The sequence below is a fragment of the Girardinichthys multiradiatus genome, chromosome 2, assembly GCF_021462225.1.
Source record: "Girardinichthys multiradiatus isolate DD_20200921_A chromosome 2, DD_fGirMul_XY1, whole genome shotgun sequence".
Taxonomy (NCBI): Eukaryota; Metazoa; Chordata; class Actinopteri; order Cyprinodontiformes; family Goodeidae; genus Girardinichthys; species Girardinichthys multiradiatus.
In genome coordinates, this window is record NC_061795.1 from 8,477,308 (window position 1) to 8,491,001 (window position 13,694).

General features: G+C 40.7%; 1 protein-coding gene across 1 annotated transcript in view; it reads left to right on the top strand.

Moving 5' to 3' along the window:
• cadps2 (Ca++-dependent secretion activator 2) overlaps positions 1–13,694 on the top strand; it is a 347,960-nt gene that overhangs the window by 36,193 nt on the left and 298,073 nt on the right. Inside the window, exon 2 of the mRNA XM_047345888.1 lies at positions 10,334–10,447. Coding sequence (XP_047201844.1) covers positions 10,334–10,447 — 114 coding nt within the window. The remainder of the gene's footprint in view (positions 1–10,333; positions 10,448–13,694) is intronic.

Sequence of the window (13,694 nt, forward strand, 5' to 3'; positions counted from 1 at the left end):
GCCTAATAGTTATCTATCAAACATAAAACAACTGTTGTTGTTGATAATAACAGTGATTTTTATTTGTAACCGGAATGACCAAATTCTTTACAGCGGTGACTGTGGCTCAATTGGAAGAGTAGTTGTTTCGCAATCCAAAGGTTGTGGGTTCCATTCCAGCTTTCTCCTGCCACATGTTGATGTTCCCCTGGGCAAGACACTTAATTCTGTGTGAAGTTGCCTGTATAAATTTATGCATGTGTGACTGGGTAAATGTGGCTCTAGTGTGAAAGTGGTTGGCATGACTACAGAAGTTCTATATAAATTCAGTCTATTTACCATTTGAACTAAATGAGTTTTCTTTCTAAGTGGACCAGCGTAGGAAGGTTCAGTAATAGCAAATATTTTACAGGTGTGTGTTTCCATGTGGCTCTTTCCATGTGAACTATTTAGAAATGCATCCATGATGTGACTTGAAACATGTACTATAGATCAATGGTGTATTGGTTGTTGTATAATTTACCAAACTGTGCAGCTCTCGAAGATTCCTTAAATGTTCAGAATCCTTCTTTTCTAGTTTGGCTTGAAATCCAAACACAGCAGTGAAATTATTCCACAATTCCTTCCAACAATTTCTGTTCCAAATAACTGACATCATCCATATTATCTAAGATTGGAGATAAAGTCTTATAGTGTCATTGGTTACTTATTAAGTGTGGTAGGAAGTAGGTTTGTCCGACCACACCAAAGCTCAACAGAAGCAAATATACAATAAACCTGATAAAGTGAAGGATGTTTTGAACCGGACTGACAATGATAAGCTTCTGTGGACAGCAGTACACATCAGTGGGCTGCTCGGCAAGACAAATCCTTGCATTTAGACCCTACATATCTCAGTAACCTAAACAGAATGTCACAAAAAGTCCCATGTGATATGTTCCATCTGAAGTATCCTAAAGAAATAACTAGGGCTGCACAGTTTTAGAAAAGCAAATTCCTTATGTGAAGAAAAACAATTCATTTGACTTCAGTTCCACTTTGCTCTCAATATACCAACATTGTAAATATAAATAAATAAATTTGGTGGGAAATAAAAAATTCTAGAAAGAGAAATGTATGTGTATGTAGTATTATAAAAAAAAAGAAGACAAGCTTAAATGGGTGAATATTAGATGTTAGGCAAAAACTGCAATGATGAAATCAGTTGCAAAAACTCCACATTTTCTTCTATCCTTTGTTTTTCATATCTGCTCCCAACACTGTTTCCTTCAGAATCTCAAATACAGTGATGTGTGTCAGGTGTTGCCATCCACTGCAGTGAGACTCCATCCAACAGGGTGGCATAAGCAGTGTGAACTCTTCATAGCTGAAATATATTAGCAATATATTAGTATTCCCAATATTCCATTATTTTTCCAATGCCATTTGCTTTTGTCAAAGCATAGTCATTCCTGCCCGTTTATGAAGAATGGCTAGACTAGAGTTTCCAAACAAGGGCATAAACCGCCACAGCTGATTTCTCCTTTCCTCTACGCTCCATGGAGAAGTCATCCACAGTATAATCAGTGTTGAAAAAAACTGACATGCGTCAATGACCCTATTGCCTTGGTGGATAGAGAAAAAAGCCCCCACAAAAAGGCTGTCAGCTGGAGATAAGTCACTGCTCTTTTTACCCCTGTCTTCTGGCACTTTGATTTCCAGAATGTATCTGTTGCTGGCAGGGCTGCATCGGTAATGGTTTTATTTTCCGCAAAGGCTCCATTCTATCAGTGCCTCATACTTATGCAGCTAATGAGCTGCAGCAACTGGTGCCAGTTCTGTGGCTCATTAAAACTCAAACAAATTATCATACAACACAATCTGTCAGCTGTCACTAAAATTGCCACTTTGTTAATAGTCATATGTGTTGATGGGAATAAAGGTTTTTGTTTTTCACTTATTCTATCAGGAATGGGAACTTTGTGGGGGGAAATATGTTATCAAGATAAAATATTTTTTCAGTCTCTATTAAAACAAAATATAAATTCTACACAAGAGTGAACTGATTAGTGGCTCTGGTGGCCCCTAGGAGGGAAAAAACCCAAATGTACACAGACTGAGGCTCACACATTGCTGAGTTAGCATTACTCAAGGACAATTCACCCAGCCACAACAACATTAGTTTCAGTTACAGTGCTTTCACATCAAACTTTTGGAACTCTTTGTATTATGCCAGAGTCTGGTTTTCCCTAGTTAGTTTAAAGCTGCTGGTCTCTGCATGGTTTATTCGGACCCTGGAGCGGTTTGCTTGCATTGTGAATGTATGCCCGGACAGCGTACCAAAAACAGGAAGAGAGGAAGAGCAATGCATTTGAATAGAAGAAGTAGTAGAGGAAAAAAAAAGTAAGAGCGTGGATCCGAAGATGAAAGAGTTTGAAAATGTCTTGTGGGGCTACATGGAGTAGTGAAGAGGTGCAGGTGCGCATCTACACTTGAACACCAAAGTAGCAACAGAAACCCAGATGAGACAGACTTTCTTCTTCATGCTTTGTTTCTTTCAGTCAGCACACTTCTGCCCCCAAAACAATCCATTGCAACTGCATGACTTTGGCCACGTCCACACTGAGCTAAAGACGATATCAGCACAGAAAAGTTTAACCACAAAGGCGAAAACACCTGCAGCCAGAGGAGCGGTAATAGACATTGTAATACATATGCTACGCCTGTGAGTGGTGCTGTAACGTTACCACAGAAGTAAAAAGATTCACATTGTGCCTGTGCATGAAAATGTAGGAAGAGTGCCAGTACCTGGTGGCCCTTCTGGTTGTTCCCCGCTGAGGAACTAAGCACCTGTGGCGAACATAGTTTTCCAACTTCAGTTAGCAAAATAAAAACACAAAATAAACACACAAACAAAATACAAATAATGTTTGTATCATTCTATATGCAAGAATGTCTTATATATGTTTTTTCCATGTATAAAATGATCCATTTGGATAATTCTCTGGACCACAGCCCAGCCAGAGCCATTAAAATAAGGCTCAGGGGTTATGATGCGAGGGGGTGTGGTACGAGAAGCAGAGAGGAGAGACGCTGCTGTCTGCCTGAAGAAGTTACAGTTTTGGGATTCATGAGGAAAGTTTTGTCTCAGCCATGAGAATAATGAGGACAAGGATTTTAAAGAGCAAAACCACGGATTTTTGAACATGGTGAAGTTAGTTTCAGGTTGGATATTGGATATTCGTGCACTATGGGTTCAGCAGGGCCTTCCTCCCGTTTGATCCAATGCAGGCAGTCTGATTACGGGCAGCTGATCTCTGTCTGCTCCCTCCTCCTCCAGATGGTGGTTCTCTTATGAAACATCAATAAATTTCCAAACAAAACAATCTGTTTCATGGAGGTATTGTTTTGTGTGTTTTGGGGGAAATGTTTGTGCGTCTGAACAGCTGATGTTATGTGTGATTGACTGGTTTAGGATGTTATTTAATACAGAGCCCCCTACCTGTGTGTGGAGTGGAGCCGGCCTAAATAGAGCCAGTGGAAAAAGGGCATATGTGAGCCGTTGAGCAGTTCAGCCTCAGAGGCCAGGCCTAGTGGATATCATCCAAGGCTGCATAGCTGAAGTATCATACCAGTCAGTTGTCATGGTGATCATTTTATAGGCTTCTGCTCGAATTTATTTTTAACATCACATGGCTTCAGAGGTTAAGATGTCATCCATATCTTTGTCACTTACAGTACAGACCAAAGGTTTGGACACACCTTCTCATTCAAAGAGTTTTCTTTATTTTCATGACTATAAATATTGTAGCTTCACACTGAAGGCATCAAAACTATGAATTAACACGTGGAATTATATACTGAACAAAAAAGTGTGAAACAACTGAAAATATGTCTTATATTCTGGGTTCTTCAAAGTAGTCACGTTTTGCTTTGATTACTGCTATACACAATCTTGGCATTCTTCAAGAGGTAGTCACCTGGAATGGTTTTCTAACAGTCTTGAAGGGGTTCCCAGAGATGCCTTCACTCTGCAGTACAGCTCACCCCAAACCATCTTGATTGGGTTCAGGTCCGGTGACTGTGGAGGCCAGGTCATCTGGCGCAGCACCCCATCACTCTCCTTCTTGGTCAAATAGCCCTTACACAGCCTGGAGGTGTGTTTGGGGTCATTGTCCTGTTGAAAAATAAATGGTGATCCAACTAAACGCAAACCGGATGGAATAGCATGCCGCTGCAAGATGCTGTGGTAGCCATGCTGGTTCAGTATGCCTTCAATTTTGAATAAATCCCCAAGAATGTCACCAGCAAAGCACCCCCACACCATCACACCTCCTCCTCCTTGCTTCACGGTGGGAACCAGGCATGTAGAGTCCATCCGTTCACCTCTTCTACGCCACACAAAGACACGGTGGTTGGAACCAAAGATCTCAAACTTGGACTCATAAGACCAAAGCACAGATTTCCAATGGTCTAATGTCCATTTCTTGTGTTCTTTAGCTCAAAAAAGTATCTTCTGCTTGTTGCCTGTCCTCAGCAGTGGTTTCCTAGCAGCTATTTTACCATGAAGGCCTGATTTACTCAGTCTCCTCTTAACAGTTGTTCTAGAGATGTGTCTGCTGCTAGAACTCTGTGTGGCATTGACCTGTTCTCTAATCTGAGCTACTGTTAACCTGCGATTTCTGAGGCTGGTGACTCGGACGAACTTATCGTCCGCAGCAGAGGTGACTCTTGGTCTTCCTTTCCTGGGGCGGTCCTCATGTGAGCCGGTTTCTTTGTAGTGCTTGATGGTTTTTGCGACTGCACTTGGGGACACTTTCAAAGTTTTCCCGGACTTGTTGTTCGGACTGACTGACCATAATTTCTTAAAGTAATGATGTTCAGTATATAATTCCACGTGTTAATTCATAGATCTGATGCCTTCAGTGTGACGCTACAATATTCATAGTTATGTAAATAAACACAACTCTTTGAATGAGAAGGTGTGTCCAAACTTTTGGTCTGTACTGTAGGTGCTGACCAAGAAGATGTCTCCTCCCCTAAAAATCAAACATCTTATTCTATGGCAAAGTGTTAGAAGATTTAATCAACAACCCCTGCCTGCAGGATCTTCCAGTAATTACCATTTGAGATAGCAATATTCTTATTATCACATTTTACTTCTCAAATTAAAATGTTCATTATTACTTTTAAAAATCAAATAGCAAATATTCAGAAGTCAAGTCGTTCTAGTCAAAAGTAATTATAAGATATCTCTAAATCCCCCAGAAACATTTAATACATAATAGCAGGATCGGATATGTATTCCAGATGTCCATAAATCAGTTCTTCTATATTAAGATGGAACTTGTAGATATCCAGAATGATACCCTTCCTAAATTATTTTAAGGTAAAAAAGCATCCAATTGAAATTGCAACAGATATATGTTTAATATCTGCTTGTAGTTTGTTTACAATGCTGAACCTGACATTTCAGAATGTTGAAACTTCATTCTTCCTTGGACAAATTATGTCACATTTCCCATTCATCTTAACTCGGTTTTCAGCTGCAGCTATCCATAAATGCATCATCCCTATCTAGAATCAACATTGTGAATATCTTAAATAGAATTTTTACCAGTAGAAATTTTCCATCTATAGTCCAATTGGTACTAGTAATATTTTTCATTTTAGATAGCCAAAGTGAAAAATCTCAAATTGAATTTGGACATGCAAAAAACATTTTAGCTTATTATACTGTTATGTAGGATATGCATTATTCATATTTCCTTGTACTCGTACTCGTCTCCTACTTGTTGCCTTTGCTTCATCCGGGACTGGGTTGCGGGGGCAGCAGACTCAGTTGAGGCACCCAGACTTCCGTCTCCCAAGACACCTCCTCCAGCTCCTCCGGGGGGATCCCAAGGCATTCCGAGGCCAGCCAAGTTCGTCCAGTGTGTCCTGGGCCGTCCACTGTGCCTCCTCCCAGTGGGACGTACCTCGAACACCTCCCGAGGGAGGATCCAGATCCAGTATAGATGACAGAGCCACCTCAACTGGCTCCCCTTGATGTGGAGGGGCAGTGGCTCTACTCCGAGCTCCTTCAGATGGCTGAGCTTCTCACCCCATCTCTAAGGGAGCGCTTGGCCAACCTACAAATGAAGCTCATTTCAGCCGCTTGTATCCAGGATCTTGTTCCTTCAGTCATGACCTGAAGTTCATGGCCATAGGTGAGGGTAGGAACATAGTCCGACCAGTAAATCGAGAGCTTCGCTTTTTGGCTCAGCTCTCTCTTCACCACAACAGACCGGCACAGCTGCAGCAGCTGCACCGATCCGTCTGTCGATCTCCTGCTCCATTCTCGCGAACAGGACCCCAAGATACTTGAACTCCTCCACTTGAGGCAGGAACTCCCCTCCAACCTGAAGAGGGCAAGCCACCCTTTTCCGGTCGGAAGCCATAAACTCAGACTTGCGGGAGCTGATCTTCATCCTAGCCGCTTCACACTCGGCTGCGAACTGCCCCAGTGCATGCTTTAGATCTTGGCTAGAGAGGGCCAGCAGGACCCCATCTGCAAACCAGAGCCCCCCCGGACCTTGGCTGCATCTAGAAATCCTGTCCATAAAAATTATGAACAGGACCGATGACAAAGGGAAGCCCTGCTGCAGTCCAACATGCATCGGGTACAGGTCCCACTTAGTGCCGGCAATGCAGACCAAACTCCAGCTCTGCTTGTACAGAGACCGGAAGACCCTTAATAAAGGGATCCCGACTCCATACTCCTGGAGCAACCTCACAGGGCACCACGAGGGACACAGTCAAATGCCTTGTCCAGGTCCACAAAACACATGTGAACCGGTTGGGCAAACTCCCATGAACCCTCGAGTACCCTGAGGGTTGGAACACACCCTGTGGTCACCCTCTGGACTGGCCACCACCCCGGTTGGCCAGTCCAGAGGCGCTGACCCTGAACTCCACGCAATGTTGACAGCCCCACAATATTCAGAGTCTTGAGGTACTCAGAGGCCAATCATCTATTTGTCAGTTGAAACAAATAATTTATGAGCTAATATTCTTTCAAAGGGAGTAAAGGAGTAAAGCTTGATATGCATTCTCCATCTTTTTTTGTTAACCAATGGCTGGATATGGGTTTCTCCTACAATTTTCTCCAGAGTCCTGAACAGAAGAGGATAAAATAGAGCTAAATAAATTCCAAGAAAAGTTTTTTGCTCTGTATTCTTTTCCGTGTTCTTTTTGTCTACTTGACCTGTGCCATATTCCTTTTTGTTGTTCTTTTATGAAGTAGGGAAAAAAAGGACTTTGGTTGAGCCTTTTGTGTTTAAAGATGATTGGAAATCATGACCAAAAGAGTAATGCAGCATTACCATGCAATGTTTATGTTTGAGAACCAAGGATCATCTTGAAGAATCTGGAATTGAAGTTAAGTTAGTCTTGGAACTAACTTAGGCAAAAATTGGCATACCTTTAGTCAACCATTCACAATGCAAGATCAGATAAAATACAGGTCCTTCTCAAAAAATTAGCATATTGTGATAAAGTTCATTATTTTCTATAATGTAATGATGAAAATTTAACATTCATATATTTTAGATTCATTGCACACTAACTGAAATATTTCAGGTCTTTTATAATCTTAATACGGATGATTTTGGCATACAGCTCATGAAAACCCAAAATTCCTATCTCACAAAATTAGCATATTTCATCCGACCAATAAAAGAAAAGTGTTTTTAATACAAAAAACGTCAACCTTCAAATAATCATGTACAGTTATGCACTCAATACTTGGACGGGAATCCTTTTGCAGAAATGACTGCTTCAATGCGGCGTGGCATGGAGGCAATCAGCCTGTGGCACTGCTGAGGTCTTATGGAGGCCCAGGATGCTTCGATAGCGGCCTTTAGCTCATCCAGAGTGTTGGGTCTTGAGTCTCTCAACGTTCTCTTCACAATATCCCACAGATTCTCTATGGGGTTCAGGTCAGGAGAGTTGGCAGGCCAATTGAGCACAGTGATACCATGGTCAGTAAACCATTTACCAGTGGTTTTGGCACTGTGAGCAGGTGCCAGGTCGTGCTGAAAAACGAAATCTTCATCTCCATAAAGCTTTTCAGCAGATGGAAGCATGAAGTGCTCCAAAATCTCCTGATAGCTAGCTGCATTGACCCTGCCCTTGATAAAACACAGTGGACCAACACCAGCAGCTGACACGGCACCCCAGACCATCACTGACTGTGGGTACTTGACACTGGACTTCTGGCATTTTGGCATTTCCTTCTCCCCAGTCTTCCTCCAGACTCTGGCACATTGATTTCTGAATGACATGCAGAATTTGCTTTCATCCGAAAAAAGTACTGTGGACCACTGAGCAACAGTCCAGTGCTGCTTCTCTGTAGCCCAGGTCTGGGGAATGCGGCACCTGTAGCCCATTTCCTGCACACGCCTGTGCACGGTGGCTCTGGATGTTTCTACTCCAGACTCAGTCCACTGCTTCCGCAGGTCCCCCAAGGTCTGGAATCGGCCCTTCTCCACAATCTTCCTCAGGGTCCGGTCACCTCTTCTCGTTGTGCAGCGTTTTCTGCCACACTTTTTCCTTCCCACAGACTTCCCACTGAGGTGCCTTGATACAGCACTCTGGGAACAGCCTATTCGTTCAGAAATGTCTTTCTGTGTCTTATCCTCTTGCTTGAGGGTGTCAATAGTGGCCTTCTGGACAGCAGTCAGGTCGGCAGTCTTACCCATGATTGGGGTTTTGAGTGATGAACCAGGCTGGGAGTTTTAAAGGCCTCAGGAATCTTTTGCAGGTGTTTAGAGTTAACTCGTTGATTCAGATGATTAGGTTCATAGCTCGTTTAGAGTCCCTTTTAATGATATGCTAATTTTGTGAGATAGGAATTTTGGGTTTTCATGAGCTGTATGCCAAAATCATCCGTATTAAGACAATAAAAGACCTGAAATATTTCAGTTAGTGTGCAATGAATCTAAAATATATGAATGTTAAATTTTCATCATGACATTATAGAAAATAATGAACTTTATCACAATATGCTAATTTTTTGAGAAGGACCTGTATTATTTTAATAAAATAATATTTTAAGAATGATTTGCTGAATAAAACCAACCTTCTGGATGACTAATTCCCAACGGTGTTTAATTAGCTGCCTTTATTTATTAAAATAATATTTAAAGAAATATTATTTTGAATAAGAACCAAATCTTTGAGAAATGGGCTTAATTGTGTTACTTAGTTATCAAGTTTAGTAAAATAATATTTTGGGAAATATTATTTTACTAGATTGAAGATGCATAAGCATGGATGGCGCGTTATGGCTGATCTTCTGTGTTTAAAATAAACCTTTAAATAAAGTTTGTCTCAACTTTTAAAAAAACACAAACACAGAACACAAACTGAGCACTTGCTGAGCAGATGATCTGCTAGCACTAAGATGGCTGAGTTTTCAACACAAACCAAACCAAACGTCATAAAACTCTTTTTGAAGGTCTGTGCCAGGAATTCAAAATGTTTAATTTTAACTAGTTTCTTTTGTGGTCCATTTGCTCTTCATAAATATTTTTATAAGTGTTCCTCTAACCTGCAACACCCAAAACCTAAACATTTTAAGATATTCTCTACATATTGGTCAGCTGTATCAAGTTCTCTAGATACTTATGCTTTGTAAAATCAACTTTGAGTGCTGAGGTTAAATAAATATTGAGGAAACATTGCCACTTAGTTTAATGGCAGACCATCAACAACTACTGTATAAAGAAGACGGTTTCCTATTAAGCCATGCTTGCTTTGTTGACAGTACCAGCGACTACTGGCGTGATTATGCTGTTGTCTGTGCAATGCAGTGTTCGGGTCCGGCATGGAAAATCAGCCTCTCTTCCACTCCCTCAGTATCACAATGATGTGTTTAGGTACCGAAACATAGTACCATTTAATTTTACATGAATCGGTACTGGATAGTACCGATGGAATTCGGTCGGTACCTATTAAAGTACTGAATTCGGTACCCATCTCTTCTTCCCCGTAAGAAAGATTTAATTTTTCCATTTTTAACACGACAGGGGAGTCCGGGAGGTTTTCAAACCATTACACTCTGGAAGCTGTTCTCATATTGTGCCATTTTCAGAGAAAACGTGTGCTTTTGTCGCTTAAACGTACAGCAAAAATGCAACTAAGCTTTTACGTTTTCACCAGAAATGTTGTGTAAACAGGGCCTTAATGTCATAAATGAACTGAGAGTTTCCTTTTATCCTAATTTAAAACATTTGTCATACACTCCTTCTGTACAATAAAGCTAATATTCTGCTTTTGTTTATATATTTTTCTGTAGAATGTCATCATTTTCTTTGTCTGTTTTCTCTGTAAGGTTAACAAGCAGCAGCTGCAGACAGTGAAGGAGCGCTTCCTGAACTTCCTTAATGGAGAAACTCAGATTGTGGCTGATGAAGCTTTTTGCAATGCTGTGAGAAGCTACTATGAGGTGAGAGGACGCAACACATTATTTAACCGATGTCTCTATTACAGAATCAGAAATGTGTCTTAGTTGAAGAAACTTAGTTCTGTAAAATTGTGGCCATCAGCAGTCACAATAGCCAGTTTCACAGGATGTTTTTTCAGCCTCAGGGTGGAATCCTAATTAGCACCAGAAAAACTGTTAAAGGGGATAGTACTGTTTCAACTGTGAATATACACTACTTACAAAATGTAAGTATGGTATATTATAGTATATATTATTTTCTATATATTATAGTGTATGTTTTGAATGCACATTTACAACTGTGCAATGTTTCTGTACTTTTTGGTACAACTTATGTTCTTTGACGAGGAGCTTAACAGCAAAAATCACAACAGGTGTTTGATCCATGAGTCGACCAATACATGTCCTAGTGCAATCAGAATTACTATTTAAACAGATCTATTCATCATGCTGTTTCCCTTCTGTCGTGAGATCAAGATCACACCTACCAATTGATCAACATCGCATTGCCATTGCTAGGCTTCAAACATATGGAAAGGACCACTGAGCTTAGAGTGTCAGAGTGTCATCAGCAGGTTGCAATAGAGATATAGAGAGACTAGAAGAGAGGACATCCTTTGGCCACATCCCACACCGAGGATTGCTTTATTGTGAACAGTGCCCTGCAGAACCGGATGACGAATACCACTCAACTCCAGGCACAATTGAGGGAGGTGAGAGGAACCAAAGTGTCACCCCAGTCCATTGGAATACATTTACATCAGCATGGTCTGCATGCTAGATGACCTGCAAGTTTGACCACACTCCCAGGCACAGGCATCATCGTCTTGCATGGACCAGGGGGCATGTATGCTGGACAAGGGACCAGTGGGCCTCAGTGGTTTTCACTGATAAAAGTCGATTCGGGACATCTTTGACGGCAGCCAAAGATGTTGGAGACATCAAGGATAGTGCTATGCATCAGCCACTGTTGTCACCAGACCAGCCATGGGGGTGGTGATGTCATTGTGGGCAGGTGTGTCTAGTCAATACAGAACTGATCTACACTTTGGGAATGGTACAGTAACTAGCCCGTACTACCTGAATAACATCATTAATCTAGTCATTGTTCCCCTGCATGAACAATCCAGGTCTGAATTCATCTTCATGGACAACAATGCTCCAGCTCTATGAGGTCGCATCATTATTGAAAGTCTGCTGGAGACTGGGGTACCTAGAATGGAGTGGCCTGAACTTTCTCCAAGCCTGAATCCCATAGAAACCCTATGGGATCAGCTGAGTCATCGTCTAGAGGTTTGTTAGTCTGTACCCTAGAACCTAAATGACCTGAGGGTAGAACTTCAAGAATAGTGGGATGCCATGCCTCAGCAGACAATAAGTCGACTTGTGAACAGCATGAGACGTTGTTGTCAAGCTTTGTTTGATGCTCAAGGGCACATGACATGTTATTGACATTGTTTGTTCTGGTAGACCCACCACTGTTGTTGGTTTTTGTTCCAATAAATTGTTTGAGATGAGAAGATCACCACTGACTGCTATTACCTAAATGCCCAACTTTCATCATATAATATCACTGTAGCCTGAACTTTTATGTCTTCCATAAATTTCACCCTAAAGCCAAATATCCCTTTTAGTGAGTAAAGAGTATTAATGGGACGAGGATTGTTTAGAATTCACATTAGAAAATAGTTCTGTCTGTTTTCTGTGACATTGAAGTCATTATCAATTAAAGTTTTAGTTGCCAGCATGTGTGGTGTGACCTGTGGACACCAGAGTTGATGGCAGGAAATAACAAGCATATGTGTAAATGTACCGTTGCTGCAGAGGCATTAATGAGATTTTTGTTTCCAGAGACATGTCCTTCCGTTAACATAAATAGTTTATAATATAGTCTCCTCCTTCAGAGCTAACAGTATGGCCTCATGATTCAGGTGGTTGATGTCAACAGTCCAAATCTAACTCAAATTAAGAAAATAACCTTTGTGAAGAAGAAAATTAAACTATGAGGACTGTTTTCTGAGATTCTGCGATGTTTTAGTATAGCAATGGCCACCAGTGGGCTCTAGATGGACAAACTTTGTCAGTTTATTATTTTACTTAGTACCCTACACATAGCCCATTCTAAAATGTCCAAACTCTAACACTCAGTAGTTTAATCTAACCTCCCCAACAACCCTACACCATTCCAAACCCTTTGTGAGGTGCCTTGACACGACATGTGTTGTGTATTGGCGCTATATAAATAAAACTGAGTTGACTTGAATTATTTAACAAGTATACTCACAGATTCCTCTGATAAGACTATGACAGTTGTTGTCTTCAGTTCTCTATCAGTTGTTCCCACTTGATTCCAGTCAAACATGTAAGTAAAATGAACAGTGAAAAAACAAAGTGATACAAGGACCACACCTTTTTAAATGTCTTACTGGTATCGCATTTCTGTTTGGACTGATGGGCTGTAAAAGGTTTTTGCAATGTACCTCAGTTTAAAAACATTATATATCGTTCTATCCTAATCAATCTGGATTTGGGCTGCACAATAAATCACAAATTTATCATTACTGCAATATCACTATATGTGATATGCATATCACAAAGAACTGCCTAGGCCTTTACCTTTGGAGAAAGAGAATAAAGAGGTTGTAAGATTGTCAGGTCAATTTAGAAACTACACCTATGTTGCTTCATTGCCAAAACAGCAGGAGTCAGCTAGAAGGTACTTTTTCATTAAAACCATGTAGTTGAGATGGAAATAATGAGTTTTGCCTTTGTGGCTGGGTAGACTCCTCCAGGTTCTATATTTACTGTAAGCCCAAAGCAGAAACACATTAGCACTTTGTAATTATTTGTTTATTTATCATAAGCCATATCATTATGGTCACATTCACCAGTATTATCACATCTTTTCCCAGTATCCTGCAGCCCTAATCTTTGCCATTTTAGCAAAGATTCCAGCAGGATTCCTTGAGAGTCGACATGTTTAGACTGTTACATAAAATGTTTTTGATTTGCTTGGGTTACATAATTAGATGACTTTTATTTAACTTTTGTGACCAGGCCACATGAATTTAATATTAGTTTATCAGTTCCCACAATAAGATATTGCTGATTGCTGGAGTTTAAATAGTTTGTTAAAAAGTCATGTCAAGGAGAGTCATCCTGTATGGTGTATTGTCTTAGTGATTCTTGACATTTTGATAAAAATGTTCGAGCTGATACAGTGGAGGCCTTAGGAAAATGTACAGCCAGT